We start from the raw sequence: 17,913 nt of genomic DNA, 5'->3' as shown, positions 1-17,913 counted from the left end.
GTCGTATTGATTTCATGATTTGTGCTTCTTTGGACCACAATCAGCAATAAATTGGCAATACTTCATGGAAGAGTCTCCATTAAAGCCACTTTTTGGTTATTTTCTTTAGCTAGATACTTACACCTCTGCCAACCCCACTCAGATTCTGAGGTGGTAACAATTTTATTACAGGTAGCTATGCTGTTGTATTTTTTTGCCATTTGATTGTGAGTTCAGAAAGGAAATGTGTTTTATTCTTTTTATTAAGCTTGATGCCAAATCTAACAGAAACAGAAGTTAGTGGATGAATAGATGAATGAATGAATTTATAATCTTGATAGCAGGGATATAGAATACTTTCTGGAACTAGTCAGTTAGGAATTGAAAATCTCTATCCTATACATAAATGCCTAGGTGACTTTTCAGTGAATTATTGACTACAGTAACGGAGGTAGAAGAGATCACCGTAAGTATTTTTTAAATGGCCTTCATTATATTTTTTCTTGGCAATACAAAACTACCCTGGGAATTTGAAAAGTATGACTATAAAAGATTATGTTTTTTGATATATTAACCTTTGATTCTGTCAAGTGAAAGGGAAGTGTTTCAGTTAGTTGTTATTGAAAACTCTTTTCTTTTTGGTACTGTCCTAGAAACTGGTAGGTGGGTACATGATCATTTTTATTTTAAGAAGATAACTTTATGAACTGTATCAAGAGGCTGGAGGAGAAAAAGTGATTCCAGTTGGACAGAGGAGAGGTGGAGATTAGGGTCTAGAATAATACAATGAGAGTGAAATGGAGAGAACCAATTAATTAATTCACTCATTTATCAAATATTTATTCACTGTAGTACACCAGACTCTGAGGATGCAGTGGTGAGTAAACCCAAGTAAGTTCCCACCCTCAAGGAGTTTATAGAAGGTAGAGGAGATGCATGTTAATCAAATCATCATACTAATAAGTGTAAAAATGCAGATGTAACAAATGTGGAATGAGAAAAGGCAAACTGAAAAAAAAAAAATCTCAGAGGTAAAATTGACAGGACTCATTTAGTTACTGGGATTTCAGAATCTACCAAAGACATGTTCCCTGCCCTACTTTCCTGAAAGAATATTCAAACTAATTTGTGTGACAGAAATAACATATGAGAAGAAGATGTATTAAGTGACAAATTGTGCAGAACAGGTTTAAATGACCTTTTACCAAAAGATGAGATCAATAAGCTATGAATTGTAAATTCTGATTTCTGCAATTACTACCACTTATTTTTCATTGTCACCGTTCAGTTGGAATGATGGTACTTTGGTGATGAAATACAGTTTACTCCATGTCTCTCCTTTTTTATTTTTATTCAGATGTTGCCAGAGCAATTGAATTACTGGAAAAACTACAGGAATCTGGAGAAGTACCAGTGCACAAGCTACAATCTCTCAAAAAAGTCCTTCAGAGTGAGTTTTGTACTGCTATTCGAGAGGTATGACACTAAGATTTTAATAATACTTTTAATAATAATAATATTCTGCCATATGTCTTATGACTAGAAAGCATGTCTTTTCCACACAAACAGTAGAAATAGTTAAGATTATAACTACATCTTAGCCTTCTGTTTTTAACTGCTTAGACAGATGATAAAATATAGTCTTCTAAATTCTGAAGTTAGAACCCATTAGGATTTATGCATTCATATATAAAACCAAATGTTAATCTTATGGTACCAATGAAGTGGCTGCCTCAGCAGATGCCTGTGACATGTCGAAACTATGTAGTAGTCACGTGAAACCATCTGGAAATTTAGGTAGAAATAGTCATAATTAATAGGAGCTGAGCTTTTCTTAAAAGAACACTCAACTGAATCTTTCACGGGTACATCTGAAACAGTAACTTCCTAGTGACTAAAGGTGTAGTAATCCAGACATTACTGTTTAGTGCAATAAATGGGAAATTGAACAGGTTGATATAACCTTCAACAGATCTTTATAATGCTTTCCTCATTTGTGTGGTTTCAAAAAGCCTGTGGTGAATCACGTGTGTGTAAAATGACTATTTGAATTTCATGTTGCCTTGGGTGGAATTGACCAATTAATGAATTTCACTGGTTACAAGATAGTTCACTTAAGATATATACATACTACATTGTTTTATTCAGTAAGCCCATCGCGCCCTGCCTATCAGATGCTAAATAACAATTTATTAATTACAACCTAAAGTCCATATATCCAGCATATTGTCCTTCTAGAAGTCCCCAGCAATGACTGCCAGAGAATTTGTTATAGCAGAGGGCACACGCCTCTCAAGGGATGCTTGTATCAACCTCCCTTACTCTTTGAAACTCTACTTGTGGTTAAGGAATATTTTATGCCTCAGCAGTTCTAGTGTGAATTGTCACTAAGTGAAAAGGACTCATGTGACTGCAGTAGAGACATACAAAACCTCTCTCACTGCATATTTAAACCAGAGCCTACCCAGTGCGGTTAATATTTGGATTTTGCTGAGATTTGACTTAGACTGCTTGTGCTAAGTCTTTATCAAGTGAAGTTCACTACTTAATTTTTGTTTGTAATGAACATAGCTTAAGGAAATAATCATAATTCTAGCTCTAAGGTTTAACGTCTGAGTTTGACTAAAGACTCAAAGGAAATTTCTCAAAGTGTATGAATTCTTGGCCATTGGCTGCGCAGCGGGAAAGGTATACGATGTGTAGAAACCCCGTGGGCTTCCTGTAGTCACTCGGTAGACCAAAGCTAAATCCCCTGTACACTCTTTTCTTCCTTCACAGGGTGCTCCTCCCCTGAGATTTGGTGGCTGGCTTTTCATCTTAGATACTCTATTACCTTTCTGCTTTCCACAGAACTAAAGAATAGGAACCATCAAATATATCTCTCAGCTCACTGGGAATTTGGCTTGTAATCAATGCAAAGTCTCTCCTTTCATGGAACTTACATTCTAGTGAAAAAATGATGATAAATAATATACAGCAAAATATCAGAAAATGACAAGACCACGGAGAGAAATGAAGTAGGATTAGGGGAGTATGGGTAAGGCTCTATTAAATTAAGGTGGTCAGAAAATAATCTAACTGAAGTAGTGGAATAAGTCTCACAGATACTAAGAGGGTGTAGTATTCCAGGCAGAGGAAACCACAAGTGCAAAAACCCAGAGGCAAGAATGACCTTAATCTGTAGAAGGAACAACCCAATAGCCAGTTACACCTGCAGTGAAATAAGGAAGGTAGGTTGCTTAGAAGCAGTGGGAGAGAGGATCACATAAGGCCTCTCAGGCCGTGGTGCAAACATTAGATTCTATCCTAAGCATGATAGGAAGCCCTTGGAAAGTTTTCACCTGCCCTGATTAGCTTTGCAAAAAGGTTTCTCTGACTGCTGTGAGAATACAAGTGTCTGTCCAATAGTGGAAGCAGGAGAGACCAGTAACAACATAAGGAGTTGGCCAAGTAAGAGATCAGGTGGTGGCAGCTCGGATGAAGGTGGCAACTCGGATGAAGGTGGCAACGGTGTGAGTAGTGGGAAGTTGTCAGATTCAATATATGTGTTTTTGAGAATAAAGACAGTAGGAATTGTTGATGTATCAGATACATGGGTGAGAGAGAGGAGTCTCCATTGATTCTTAGGTGTGGGCTTGAACAGTCAGATGAATGGTGATGTAATGATTTGGGAATCTTTGCGGATGGACCAGTTTGGAGAAGACTATCCAAGACCTCTGTCTGGATGTAGTAAACTGATGATGCTTTTCAGACATCCAAGGAGAGCTGTCCAGCAGGCATCTTAAGTCTGAAGTTCAGAGGAGAAGCTGGTGCTGGAGATGTAAATACTTTACAGCTCAGATAAACACACAAGCCTTTTTCTTTAAAGAGTTTGCTAAGGAAAAAAGAGAATGAGAATTTAAAAAAAAAAAAAAAAAGCAAAGAAATATGGAGAGCTTATATAGGTATTATAAATATATTTTACAAACTCTGTCACTATGTGTGTCATTAACGGTGCATGGAAATCTATAACTATAAGCAATCCAAAAATTTCAGAGAAAGAAAAGATGACATATCTACCTTACATTTTATAAGGTAGATAAGATTAATAAGATTACCTTTATGTTCAGAGTAATGGTCTTAGTAATAATTTTGTTCTTAAAGGCAATACATGTTACATAGAAATTGATTTGGTCCCTTCATCTTGGCTCACATTTCATACCCATTGCATGGTGTTGTTTATTTTTGTTAGGTTTGGAATTTTTATTATTCTTACAGTGTTGTTTTACATACACTGTGGGAAGTAGTGATAAAAGTAAGCCAGTGTGTCTACAACAAATTTGAATCATAGAATAATATTTTGAATCCATCTAGTGAAAAGGTCTTCAATAAAAATGTAAAGGATAAATACATGTGGCCAGACAGGTGAGCCCATAAGCCAGTAAAGAAAAACACAACTTAGAAGTATGAAGCTGTTTGATGATAAATACCTGAAAATTGTTTTATTTCACTCCTAGTCTCTTGGGTACTGATTGTTAGGCTGGTCTGAAACCTTTGAAGTTTTTTGTCTCTTATTCAGATAACGTGCAGAATCTCTGGTGTTAAGTTACTTGGGTTTTCAGAAATATTTGCCAGGTAATACTTTCCAGTGTGAAAGTTGTCAGTGTTGTCATGACAGGTGGAGAAATGAACAAGAACTACGGAGGTGTCGTTCTTAGTTGCACTCCCCAGAGCAAGAGCCAGGTACAGGTCACACCCTTGCCAACAAGACTACAAAGGCCAAATTATGCTTAAAAAGAAAGCAGGGCAAGCCAAGCTATTGCTAATTATTATTATTATTATTATTTGCAATACATAAGAGTGACTGCAGTTGCTGTTTCGTGTTGAGCACACCCATATTTTGCTTCACATTTGGATGAAACCACTGAATCACCTCCTGGCATACGTGCAGCAATTATAGGAAGAGAATAGTAAAATTTTACTTTGTTTTTTAATGAAGAGAGATTAGAAGAGATTAGGTGTTTTCTCTACTTAATTATTTCTCTGTAATCTGTAATAAAGACTGAAAATTTTTGTGTTCAGTACTAAAGCAAGACCGTCTATGTATACCACTAAGAAAGGCATCGATATGTTATCAAGTTGCCCTTGAATGACAATCCACACCCAGTTTTATCTGCAGAATACAGATAGTAGTTGGCAATACTTATCTTGATTGTGTGTGGTTTTTTTAGTGGTGGTGGTTTTGTTTTGTTTTTTTTTGCCCAATGGTCTTAAAGAATGTGGTTAATAATTAAATTGCACCTATGTGGTGCAAGTAATTTTGGAGTGCATGGCAGAGACATGATACTGCTTTTCCAAAGTGAGAGACACTGGCTGATAGAAGAAAGCTCACACAAATTTTTGAATGAGAGATAAAACTGAAACATTTAGGGTACTGATATTTCTGCTAAAAGCCAATTCTGCAATTTTAAGTGGCTTCCTCAAGTTTTAGTTCATCACTGTATGAATTAGCTTGAATGACCCAAACTTACAAATCAAAATATAAGGAAAAATAAAGATTGAAATATAAGGATTATAAAATGTTGATTTTTGGATAAGAGAATTTCCTAAGAGAATTAAATTGCTCAATTGCCAAGAGATGGGCTTTTCCCCAACACTTTATATTCTCAGTGCCTTGGAGAAAGAAGTCAATAGTATATGAATGGTCATATTTTAAGAGGACATCCAATTTCTGCACCAGAATACAAGGAAATTCTTTCTAAAACTAAAATAATAAAAAATAGAATTAGCCATCTGTTCACTATCATTATCTCCATAGAAACTATCATTCTGTGATGGTGGATTGTTGAAAAGTTTTCCATTTCTCCTCTCCTTCTTAGCACATGTTACAGTTGGATTTCTCCATCCTCCTTAAGGCTACGTGTGATTATGACAACCGCTTTGGTTAAGGAATTGCGTGTGGAAGTGATGTGTACCACTTGCTTGGGGAAGCCTTTGAGTCAGTGCATTATTTGCTGTGTTCCCTTTCCTTTGCCTTGTGACTGGTGATGTCTTCTATGATAAGTGATCAATCAGCCTGGATTGCAGAGTGCGAAAATGAGAATTATAAGCTTTAGCCAACTTTTAATAAACATGTAGTTTCAGCAAGAAATAAGTCTTTGTTACTATAAGCCCCCAAGATGTTGGGGTTATCATACCACAGCAAAACCTAAGCTGTCCTGACCGATAATAAAACAGTCATCAAGCCAAATTTACCTTAGAAAAAGGTTAAAAGCAGTAACAAGCTTTTTACTGCTGTAAAACCAAATTAATTTTTAAGAACAATGTTGTATTTTCAGTAGGCTGTGGCATATCTTCTTAAAACTATGTGAAATTGTTTTTTGATATAAGTACTAATGCCCATTAGGTGGTTCATAAATTTTTAAATTTTGAGACACTTTGGTCATAGATTTTGTTTGCTTCTAGATTATCTCCCATTTGCCCCTACTCTCATTTTTTTTTTTTTCCTTTCTGAGGATGGAGGTCATTAACCCTCCAGTCCTACCTCCCACCCCATCTCAGCCTCACATCATTTCTTTATAAAGGTATAATCAAGATAGAAGAAATAATTGGAATATATCAGTCTGCTATTCAAGTGCTCTCAGTCTCCGATGAGATTTTTTTCCTGGAGGAATCTGTAGATTGGGAATTATCACCACAATGTCTCCCACCAGTAAAATGTGGGAAATGTCACTGTGAGACATTCTGTCATTTGAGAGGGAGCAGCAAAGTCACTAGATCAGCATTGGAGTCAAGTGCACCAGTGTCCAAATCCCAACTTAGCTACTTATTTTTCACCTACTTAAATTTTATTTGTCAGTTTTTAATAGTGGGTGTAATACTACATCAGTCTTGAGGTGACTCAGACCGTTAGAGATCATATATGTAAAGCCACCTAGTACAGAGTCTAGCAGCTAATAATTATACAATCGAGGGCTATTATTATGAAAGCATAGGGTCCCAGTTATCACTAGGTATAATGTATTGGTAAGTCAGGTAATGGATAACAGATGGGAAGAGAAATGGTAGTTTCCATAGACTAGATCTAAGAAAGCCCATAAGACTAACAGACATATTCATTGCCTCGCCATCATTCATTAAAACAAAATAAATCGAGCTATTGCACCCTAATTCCACAATTGTATGGGTCATAGCATTATGACACAAGTGCTTGTTCTTGATGCTGTTCTGTACATCGTAATTTCTTTTGTGGACAGAAACACAGATGGCAAATGTAATTAGTTTTATGAAAAAGCTAATGATTGGTTGTTTGATAGAATATAGATCTCTAATTACCTTAAGAAAACATATACTTGGATCAGTAGTGACAAGATGAAATGAAACAAGGATACATGGAAGGAGAAAGAAGAATTGGAGGAAGGGAAAGAGAATAAAGGAAGGTAGAAAGGGAGAGAGGGAAGGAAGGAAGAAAACGCAAGAAAGGAAGAGAAAAAAAAAGAAGGAAGGGTGGTTGAAGCTGAATCATGGTATAATGCATTATAATGGAAAGAAAAAACAGTAGATGGAGAGCGAAAGAACATTGACAATGGATTCAAATCCTTGCTTGGCCACTTAAGTGTTCTTGTGAAAGTTACTTAACCTCTATGATCTTGGTTTGGTAGATCCTTTTTCTTTTAACATTAAATAACAAATCTACAGGACTGTAGGGAAGATTAGATCAAATGAGATAAAAAGTGTAAAATAACCTTAACTAATATAGTCCCTAGCTAAGAGAGTAAGTAGTTGGGAAATGGTACCTATTCTGCTGAAAAATTTAGTGGTTTAGTGATGACACAAAAATTTTAATATGTTCTAATAGAAATATTAGTTACAAATGTGGAGAGTAATAGTTCTGTAGCTATAAACGTCCAAACAAATGTAGAATTTTTTTCTTAATAGGAAGCTCCACATTTTAAGAATGATGTTTACAGTTGGGTGGTTTTAGGATAAACCAGTATAAGTAAGGAGTCTGTCATATGATAAGAAGTTAATAGCAACAGAGGTTAGTTGGTCGTACTTCAGATCACTTTAGAACAAAGAGTTCTTAACTTGAGGTCATATATAGGCCTTACGTTGTAGGTGAAGTAAGAGCAAATACATAATTTGTAATTTTTGTTTCCTTCCTTTTATGTGCAAATACTTTTATGGCAAAATGTGTTTTTAATGTTTTACTTTGAACGTGGAGGGAGTGGCATGGATTCATTGTGTAAAATTATCATCCTTGTTATATAATGGCATCTAGAATAGAGCTATATTCATTAAAATTAACAAAATGTATCTGACATGATGTTTATGCATATCTCTTTCTATTCATATTGAAGTTAGCTTAAGTTGGCAGATGACAAAGAAAAGAAATCTTGGTGGCTCTTAGATTTCCTTTGATTTTATTTGCATTGCTAAATGTGCTGGGACACAAAAGCCAGACTGTTTCTTGGGTGGTAAGTTTCCTGCCAACAAGAGCACGAAGTCAAGAAAAGCTTATTTCTGAGCATCCTGAAAATACTTCACACAATACAGAATTTTTATTTTCTGCAGAAAAAGCTCAATTTTAAGAAGTGATAATTTGCTCAACATATTTGCCCCCAATGTGTCTTGAAACGTTTCCAAGCAAAAAGAACCATAAGTAATTGAAGAAAGCTTGACCAGACCGTGCAGTCAGGAAATGTTTGAACTGGTGGGTTGTTCAGAACAACAACAAAATTAAAAGAGTGCCTCTGTTCACTTGATATAACCTACTTCTGAACTTTGGCATTTTGCATATATTTTGAAGCTAGTTATGGTGAAAATAATAGCTGTGCCCTTCCCACTTGGCATGCAATTGGGTGAAAGCCATGGCTGTTTCAGTCAAGCTCTGATTTTTATCGTGTGAATTCTGATGTCCTATGGGTGTGTGTGTGTGTGTGAGAGAGAGAGAGAGAGAGAGAGAGAGAGAGAGACACCTCATGGATATTTTAAAGGTCAGGTTGTTCCACCAGTGAAATGTTTCTTTGTCAAGCAAAACTTCTAATGGAAGACAAATCTTAATACTGTGTGTACACGTGGATTATATATGGAATTTCTGGGTCCAACATCAAGCTTGATTACTTTGGTGAAGAAGACAGACGTTCTACTTTTGATGGAGATTTATTACTTTCAACATTAGGGTGCATTAGTGTCACGCACTCTGACAATTATCCTAAAAGATGCCTTGCCTGCTCTGTGCAGAGTGGTCTAGTAATTTCACAGCTATAGCCTGGAACCCATGTTTTCAAGTTTTTATTTAAAAATGGAACAAAACGTGTTTTTTATTGTCAAAGTTTCTTGGCTTTTCAGAGGATAAGTGTTAATGCGCTTGGTTGAACTTAGGTCAGACACTTCATTCTGTTTCCTTTTTAAAGTAAAGGATTGCTGTGTCTTAGAAAAATTTGACAAGAGAAGTTCATTCACAGACTTGTAGAGAATGCTAGGCCCTAAGAAGAAGGCTAGTCCTTTGATTCCAGATTTGCTGGTCTGGTATGGTTGCTATTGGAAACACTGCCATTTTGGAGGGAGAAATTAGAGGCAGAATTGCGACATTTCCTGTGTAGAAAGGAAGATAATCTGTGAGGGAAAGGGAGTTGAACAGAGAAAGACTTGTCAGTTTATCCGTGGGGAAGATCTGCAACAACTGAAAAGCCAGCAAAACTCTTAAAGGTTACTTGTGCTTAGATGATTTCAATGAAAAAAAAAAAGGATTCAAATGTCATTCCTCACTGACAGAGGCTGCATTGTTGACACCAACCTTTCCAAAAATAACCTCATTTGACTTGAGGACAAAGGATTTGAGTAGAACCTGAATTCAGCTGAAAGTGTGTTAGAGAAAGCTCAGGAGTCCACATACCTTTACTCTGCTCTGATAAAGAAGTTGACTGCTGTCGAAAGTGATATGAGCTGCACCTTTGAGCACTTGCTGCTATTAAAACAGACTCAAATTGATTGAATACTAAAAATGATATAAATATTTCTATGTAAAAGATCACTCCAAAGTTTAACTTCTTCCAAACCAAATAACACACCCTTCTTATTGAAATATATTTTAAGCAGATGCAAAGTTTTCTTTTTTATGTAATTGGTTTAATTTGGGATTATTATATTTCCAGGAAGCAACCATTAATTTTTACCAAAAAAAGTCACATAATCCTTTGTAATTTATGAAATAACTCAATGTCAAGGGCAAAAAATGGCATGAACATTTACACACAAGTTTATTTTTCTTGGGATAACACCATAACTTCATTAGATTCACAGAAGGGTCCATGATATCTCTTCCCACCCTCATCCCTCAAAGAATGAAGAAAAATCCCTAATCAAGGATGATGGTGTCAGTTGAGAAGTGCGAAATAACTAGCTGGTGTCTAACTATAAGGTCTTTCCAATTCTATGAATCTATAGTTATGTAGCAAGTAATTAACGTTTTTCTTCATGTAGATTACATGGATTTATGTAAGGCTCAGCATATATGCATGGTAGGAATATGTGACTGTAGGAGGCTCTGTATGAAGGGGGTGGGGAAGGCAGATACTGTGAAGATTTTTAAACTGATAACAATAATAACAAAAATAAATGTACAAAAACAGAATGACTGAATCACTCACTGGATACAGAATTTGTAAACTATAGTTACAGTTCTATTCCTGCATCTTTTTTAGGGAGAAGGTGCATTTTTAACAATGTGAGGAGTGTTTATAACATCAACATGTCACTTTCTGGTAGCAAGAACAGGGTCTTTGTGGCAAGAACCATCTTAGATTATAAATGCACTATTGGGTCATTGATCTTAAAGATATCTAAACAGACCCTTACCAGTAGTCCATAAGGACTCTGGAAGCTGTTAGCATCACTGTTGGATAAATACTCAGCTCCAGCTTTTCTATTTGCTACTACAAATGATAAAATAAACAGTACATATTTCCAGAAGCTTGTAATTACATGTACTTTCACAGCAGTTCAGAATAATAGAGCCCCCAGAGAAGTTGTGTTTTATATCAGTCAGATAAAGTGAACATTCTGTCTTCTGTTGAGATCATAGGACTGGAAATCAGAACTTCTATTTTTGGCACCATGGATGACAACATTTTTTCTCCCCGTGAACAAGTCATTTAACCTTTTCTTGCTTCAGTATTGCCAACATATGAGGAGACAGGTCCATTTTTACAAGCCATCTAAAATAAATGTTAGGTTGCAAATCAGCATTTTTTAAAACCAGCCTGTTGTTATCCCTGAGTGTAATTTGCAAATACAAAAGGAAATAGAATTAGTACCACTTATACTTCAAGTATATGCAAGGCAATTATCAGCTTCCTCCCTCCCTTCCTTTTTTTCCCTTCTTCCTTTCTTCTTATCTTCCTTTTTTTCTTTCATATAAGATTTAGGGTTGGAAACTGACTACTACATCTTGTATTAATAATTTCCTTGACTTTTATGTAATCTTATGAGTACTTGTGTTTATTCCTTAAACATATTTATCTTAATTTTATGTGTTTAAAATGTTATAAAAAGATACCATGCTGATAAAATCTTCAGGGATATTCTTTTTCACTTAATATCATACTGCTAAGATAACATATTTTTTTGTGTTATATTTCACTTGTTTTGACTGCTGTGTGATATTCCATTGTGTAACGGGTACTGCGGTTTATTAACTCACTCTCCCATTGGTGAGCATTGAGTTGTTTCCAGCTTTTCACTGTGATCATTGGTGCTGCTACTAACATACATGCACTTTTTAGTAAGATAACTAAGACTTCTCTTGGATATATACATAGATGTGGAATTTCTGTATCATAAGTTTTAAAAGTACTCAACTTTAAGAGATAACGCCAGTTTTTAAACTTGGCTGATCTAATTTACACCCCAAAAAGCAGTATGGAAGTTGTGTACCCACATTACCTCCAACACTTGACGTATGAGACATTTAAGCTTTTAACAATTGAATGTACTTAAATGGTATCTTATTGCAGTAATTATTTGCATTTAATTGATCACTAAATTATTGAATATGCTTTCTTTTGATTTTTGGCCCTAAATATTTATTTTTCTGTGAAACATCTGTTCATGTATTTTCCTACTAGTTTGTGCTTTTATATATGTGTGTGTATATATATTTTTTTAATCTATTCTTATTACCATTTTTTTTTACTGGCTGTGTATATAGTGAATATATTCTATTTTATAACTTGTCTTTAAGATGTCTTACAATTGTTAATTTTTAAATATTCACAGTAATCATTTTTAAAATAGTCAATGCTTTTTTGGTGTCTCACCTCAGAAATAGTTCCCTACCCCAAAGTCTAGAAAATACTCACTTATATTTTCTACTAAAAGTAAAAATTTTTTTTTTATAATATGTCCCTAATTTATCTGGAGTTGATTTTTGTATATAGTGTGAGCTGGGAGTCCAATTTTGTTTATTATCTGTAAGGGTACCTATTTATTTCCAGCTCTATTTATTAAGTAATCCATAATTTCCTCCTTGATTTGTCACATTAATATACACCAAAGACTATACACATGGATCTGTTTCTGGGTTTTCTGAATAATTGGTCAGTTTATCTCTCCGTTTATTAATTCCCTACTTATCTCATTTGGGAGAGTCCAAGGCAATGAATATTGGGGGAGGGAGGGAGCGAGGCATAGTTTTAATTTTACCTAGTTGTGATCCTCGCTTTTGTTTCATTAGGAGGTTCTTGAGTGCTTACTGTGTGTGTAGAAGTAAATTAATGAGAGCAAGCCAGTCATGGATCAGTGGACAGTGATGGTATGTGCCATGAATTAAAGGTTATGATAACTCCAGTTCTGTTCTTTGCACCTGAGGTCCAAGGAGGGAAGGGAAAAAAGAAAAGAACATAGCCTAATGTTCTTAAACAGAGAATAGTTTCACATTCATGATTTGTGGGTCTCTTTCTATTTCTTTCATCAAGGTTAATTAAGGTTTTAAGTAAAGTGATCTGTCTTACTGGACTGAAGAGAGAACGTCCATTTCAATCAGAGTAAAATTAGCACCTAGCACAGTGTCTGCCAAATAATGAGCATTTAATAAGTATTTGTTGGATGCATGAAGCAATTCATTAAGGTGTCTCATTTTCATTAATAGGCAAACATATATTTGATTTTCGTAAGTCTTGAATTTCAAATGGGACTGAATTCATACAAACACAGACAGAACATGATAACCCCTCTAGTTCAGAGTAAGATCTTACTTACATTAAAATGCCCTTCAGCTTTGAAAGGTGACCCGTAATTAGAACCAAAATTTTATTTACATTTAAAACTTGTTTCCAATCTTGAAAACTGACCTGTAATTAGAATCAGATTCTCAGGGTTCTTTATGTATTTGTATAAATATATGCAAATGTTGGTGGGAAGGTACAAATATGTAACATGTGGGTTATCATGTAGTAACTGTATATATATTGTGTTTGACATGAATTAAGTAGTACATATAGGGTGTAAGATGAACCTTGGGAAGCACCTAGGCCTGTGTTCTTACCTTTGGGGAGTTATAAATTTCTTTATAATTCTGGTGATTATGAATCTGGTAAAATTATGCACCATTTTCCCAAGAATACATACATGTGCAAAAAAAATTTTTTTTAGCTCAGGGGCTGGTAAGTCCTCTGAAACTGATCCATTTAGCATCTTGATTTATCATAACCTCTTAATTTTATAGATGAGAAAATAAGCTCTGGAAAGTTTACATGGTCTTTCAAGCTAGTTAGTGTCTGAATTAGTACAGAATCAAAGTCTCCTGAATCCTAGTCTAGTTCTGGTTCCACTTGTTATGGACAGTGGCAAAAATAGAACATTCTGAAATGTGGAAACAATGAAACATTGTTTCACTACTTATAGGTAATGAGCTAAAATAATTGGAAAATTGCATCATGATTCCATTTCCAGAATTCCTGTTCATATCAGTGTTCCAAGTATACCAACAGCATTATTTAAAATTTTTACTTTGAGTTCTTTCTTTGCCTCATTTAACACAAGACAATGTATTGCATTTTAGTAATATACTGCATCATATAATTGTTATCCGAATTTCCAGAAGGCAATGTAAAACAATTAGTTACTAAGCATTGTATAATTGGCATTATATCACCAAAACAAATATGACATTTCCAGAAAATTTTAGTCCCTTATGAAAAGTTTAGGTTTTTTTTAGAAGTATAGTTGATTTACAACATTATATTAGTTTCAGAGGCAAAACATAGTAATTTGATATTTCTATATGTTATACACCATACAAAATTATTATAAAATACTGGCTGTATTCCCTGTGCTGTACATTACATCCTTGTGACTATTTTATGCCTAGTAGTTTATACCTCTTAGTCCCCTTCACCTAGATTGCCCCTCTCCTCACCCCTCTACCCTCTGGTAACTGCTAGCTTGTTTTCTGGATCTTAGAGTCTGTTCCTGTTTTAATTTAGTATTTTTAAGGCCAAGCTTTAGCAAGTATGTTTCAGGATTTATCGCAAATATCTATTCAAAGGTGCCCGTCATCCTTTTCTTAGTAAGTTAGCTCTGGAGCCAAGGAAACCATTTCAACCAGTAGCCACAACTTTAGGGAAAAGGCCTGCTCTCCTAGACAAAGAGAAAAGAAATGTGTCCCAAAACTGCCTTGTACTTCTCAAGTCCACCTGTTGGCTATACAATAAAAGACCCCAATACTTATTAAGCCTGATACTTGGAAACTTTTGAACTAAAGTGTCTCCATGCTGCTGTTTCCCATAGGTCAGCAGTAGTGCATCCCAGACTTGTCCTACTGACTAAATTTTTAGAATTCCTTTTCTGTCTATTCCCCAATTGCTAGCATCTGGAGGTGCAGTCATAGCATCCAGTCCCACCAGTTAATAGGCAAGAGACAGCAGTCGTTTTTAAAGGCATCTTTCCAAGTTTCTCAGGTGCTATGCAAATACATAAGCAAATATAAAAAATAAACAAAGAACGAATGAAACAACAATAAAAACAGCATAATAAACCATTTACCTTAGAGTCACCGAGTGAGGGATTAGGGCCCAGCAGGGACATATATTCTTCCTCTCCATCTTGCTTCTGGGAAGATGGGTCAAGTTGCCAAGGACACCAGTGACAGGGAAATCATGGAAGTCTGGATAGGCCACAGAAGCATCACCTTGATGACAATGGATAGATGTGTATCTTCAGTGTTAAATGCAGTAATATTTCTCTTTTTCTAAGGTCAAGAAAGGAAAGGAAAATTGGTCTCTCTGGAACACCCAATAGAAAGATTATTTCTCTTTCACTGATTCCTTTGATACGATTTTCTTTACATACCTTCCTACACAATTTTCAGGTCCTACCCACTTGGAAATATCATTAGGCATGCAGCCAGACAAGGATGACCGTGCTAAAACATATCTTTCTAAAGAAAACTCAAGGCTAACTATTCTGATAACTATAAACCCATATGGAGTCAGCGTTGGAATGTTTACTGACTGTGTAGAGAAATTAAAGGATACTACCCATTGGAGTTTCTGACTGAAAGAATATTCTGTTAAATTTACTCGATGACCACCTGCTTAACTGAGAGAGATTTTTGACTTATTATTTTATAAAGTGAATTGTAACTGTATTCTATTAAAATTTCTTTGAAATCATTCAATTTCCTCACAGATGGGCAAGCAATTACTTCTGTGTCCAGAATAGCGCTTAACCAACTACCGATGCACCTTGGGAGAACTGGGATTGCTAGACATTAGCTAAGTAAATTAGACTTTCCTAAACAAGCTGTAAAATAGATCCTTCCTCGAGATGTGACAAAGATTTGTGTCATTTATATTTCAATAAATAATATGGCCAAATAATTCAGTTGGAAGAAAATTGAAGTCATAGAAAATTATGAAGGCACCATAATAGTTCAACAGAACTTTTCAATAATAAATATTTTAAATGTTTGAAGATAGTCCCATGAGAGGACAATAATTTATTAATTACCACAGTTGAAGAGTTTGTAATTACGAGTGTGATTCAAATCCGTTGTTGATATTTCATGCAAAATACCTTGTCAAGCTTAGGCAATTACTTAAACAATACTTAAGAAGTTCATTTAGAATATTCATTTGCCTTAATTAATTGTGCCACATGATTACATCTAGGGGAGGGAGAAATTTTTAAGCTCTCCATGACTTAAGGACTGAAAGTAACAGAATCACTGAATCATAGTTGATGTTCAGATTTTCATCTTAGAAAGGATAAACTTGGATAATAAGGAATTCATTTAAAACATGATTTAGTCATCATGGTATAAAAATAAAAACAAATTAAATCGACTGTTGTAATTAGGGCTTTAAAATATTTGCATTGCCAAATGCAAAGACACATTGAAGTGTCCACATATTTGAACATGTGATTACACGTATGAATTTTCCCCAATTTGAATTCATATATAATGAAAATTGGACACTGTTAGGCTATAGCTTAAAAAAAATCTCAGAACATTTTTCTATCTTTAGTTAGCTAATTATAGTGATTTAATCATAAGAAAAAGAAACATTAACTGATGTGATTATATTTTATAAAATATTTGCATTCTGTAGAAGATAAAATGATATTTTCCTCTCTTTGAATTTCCAGTGATATAAAGGTTTACATTTGTTCTTTTATTATAAGATTCCAGACCATCAAATACTTATATTTAACTTTGAGAGATGTTTTACAGTGGATACTTGACTAAACATGAGTTTACAAGCAAAAATTTCAGTTTATCATCTATCTGGCTGTTTTATTTATTTAATGCCAAATATTCACATGATTACAAATATTGATTTCTTTTGAGGAAAGCGATGTTTAACAACTGTTAGAAAAACATGTGCTTATTGAACTATATTTCAGTATATTTGGTGTTGATGTACCTATTAGCAACTAGAAAAAAGAGTAAAAGGAGAGTTTTCCTCAATACAGTGACTAATTTAAATATATAAAATTATTTAATTGGATTTAGAAGCAGTTGCATTGGAATTAGACTTGTTGACTTACTTTCCTGATAGAGAAATAACCTTTTAGAGATAGCACTTCAGATACTGCAATTCAAAATATACAATTTTGTTTTAATGTAGCAAGTTATTTAGGAAATAAATTCATTATATGCTGTGCTAACTCAGGGCCTTTTCCTATTTCGCACTCTTCTCCATCACCTTTCATTTCCCTTGGCCCCTAAAAACCAAGTAACCACCCATATGTTCTCTTTACCTTTTCTCCTCCCATTGCCTTTACCCTTTTGTGTCTAGAAGAGGGAAAAAGCTGAATGAGATGGATGCATCCCCCACCCACCCACGTTCAGCCTAAGATTCCTTCATTCTGTGTGTGATGTTGGTTCTTTAAAAAAAAAAAAAAAAGAAGAAGAAGTAGTAGCAGTTACTAGTTTTATGACCTCGGGGCTTAGATCATTTCTATGTGAATGTTTTTCCCATTTATAGCAGAGTTTTCCATTGACCTTTCCTAAGGTATACAAGTAATTCTTCAGAATCCTTGTTTGCTGCTAAAAATGATAAAACATATCACATTTACAGGTTTCAAGTACAATGGTAAATTCGGCCCCAAATTAGTGAATCGGGATGTGCCTATAATAGTACAACAAAAATACTATACCTGATACAAAGAAATGTTAATTTTCAATTTGCAGCTACTACCTGGAGGAGCACTTGGTGAAGTTCGCGACTCATCTGTACCTGGTCTGGCCATAGTCTAGGTTCAGTGGAAACTTGGAGAGGTTCCTCCTGCTCGTAGGGCCTAGTTACATGAGACCGTCTTCCTTTGTGGCCTCCCAGTAAGCCGTAGACGATCGTGCCAAACCTCGTAGGTGTTTGTGAGGATAGTTACGGTTTGGTGCGCCTTTGGAAAGTTGCATCAGTCCTCTGTGCTTGCTGTGCTCCCTGCTTC

General features: G+C 35.1%; 1 protein-coding gene across 1 annotated transcript in view; it reads left to right on the top strand.

Annotated features, from left to right (window-relative positions):
* LIN7A (lin-7 homolog A, crumbs cell polarity complex component) overlaps nucleotides 1–17,913 on the top strand; it is a 206,346-nt gene that overhangs the window by 126,983 nt on the left and 61,450 nt on the right. Inside the window, exon 11 of the mRNA XM_031463079.2 lies at nucleotides 1,337–1,455. Coding sequence (XP_031318939.1) covers nucleotides 1,337–1,455 — 119 coding nt within the window. The remainder of the gene's footprint in view (nucleotides 1–1,336; nucleotides 1,456–17,913) is intronic.

Source organism: Camelus dromedarius, chromosome 11 (genome assembly GCF_036321535.1).
Source record: "Camelus dromedarius isolate mCamDro1 chromosome 11, mCamDro1.pat, whole genome shotgun sequence".
NCBI classification, from domain to species: Eukaryota; Metazoa; Chordata; class Mammalia; order Artiodactyla; family Camelidae; genus Camelus; species Camelus dromedarius.
The sequence above is the reverse complement of the archived record's forward strand: the minus strand, read 5'-3'. Positions and strand labels throughout refer to the sequence as shown.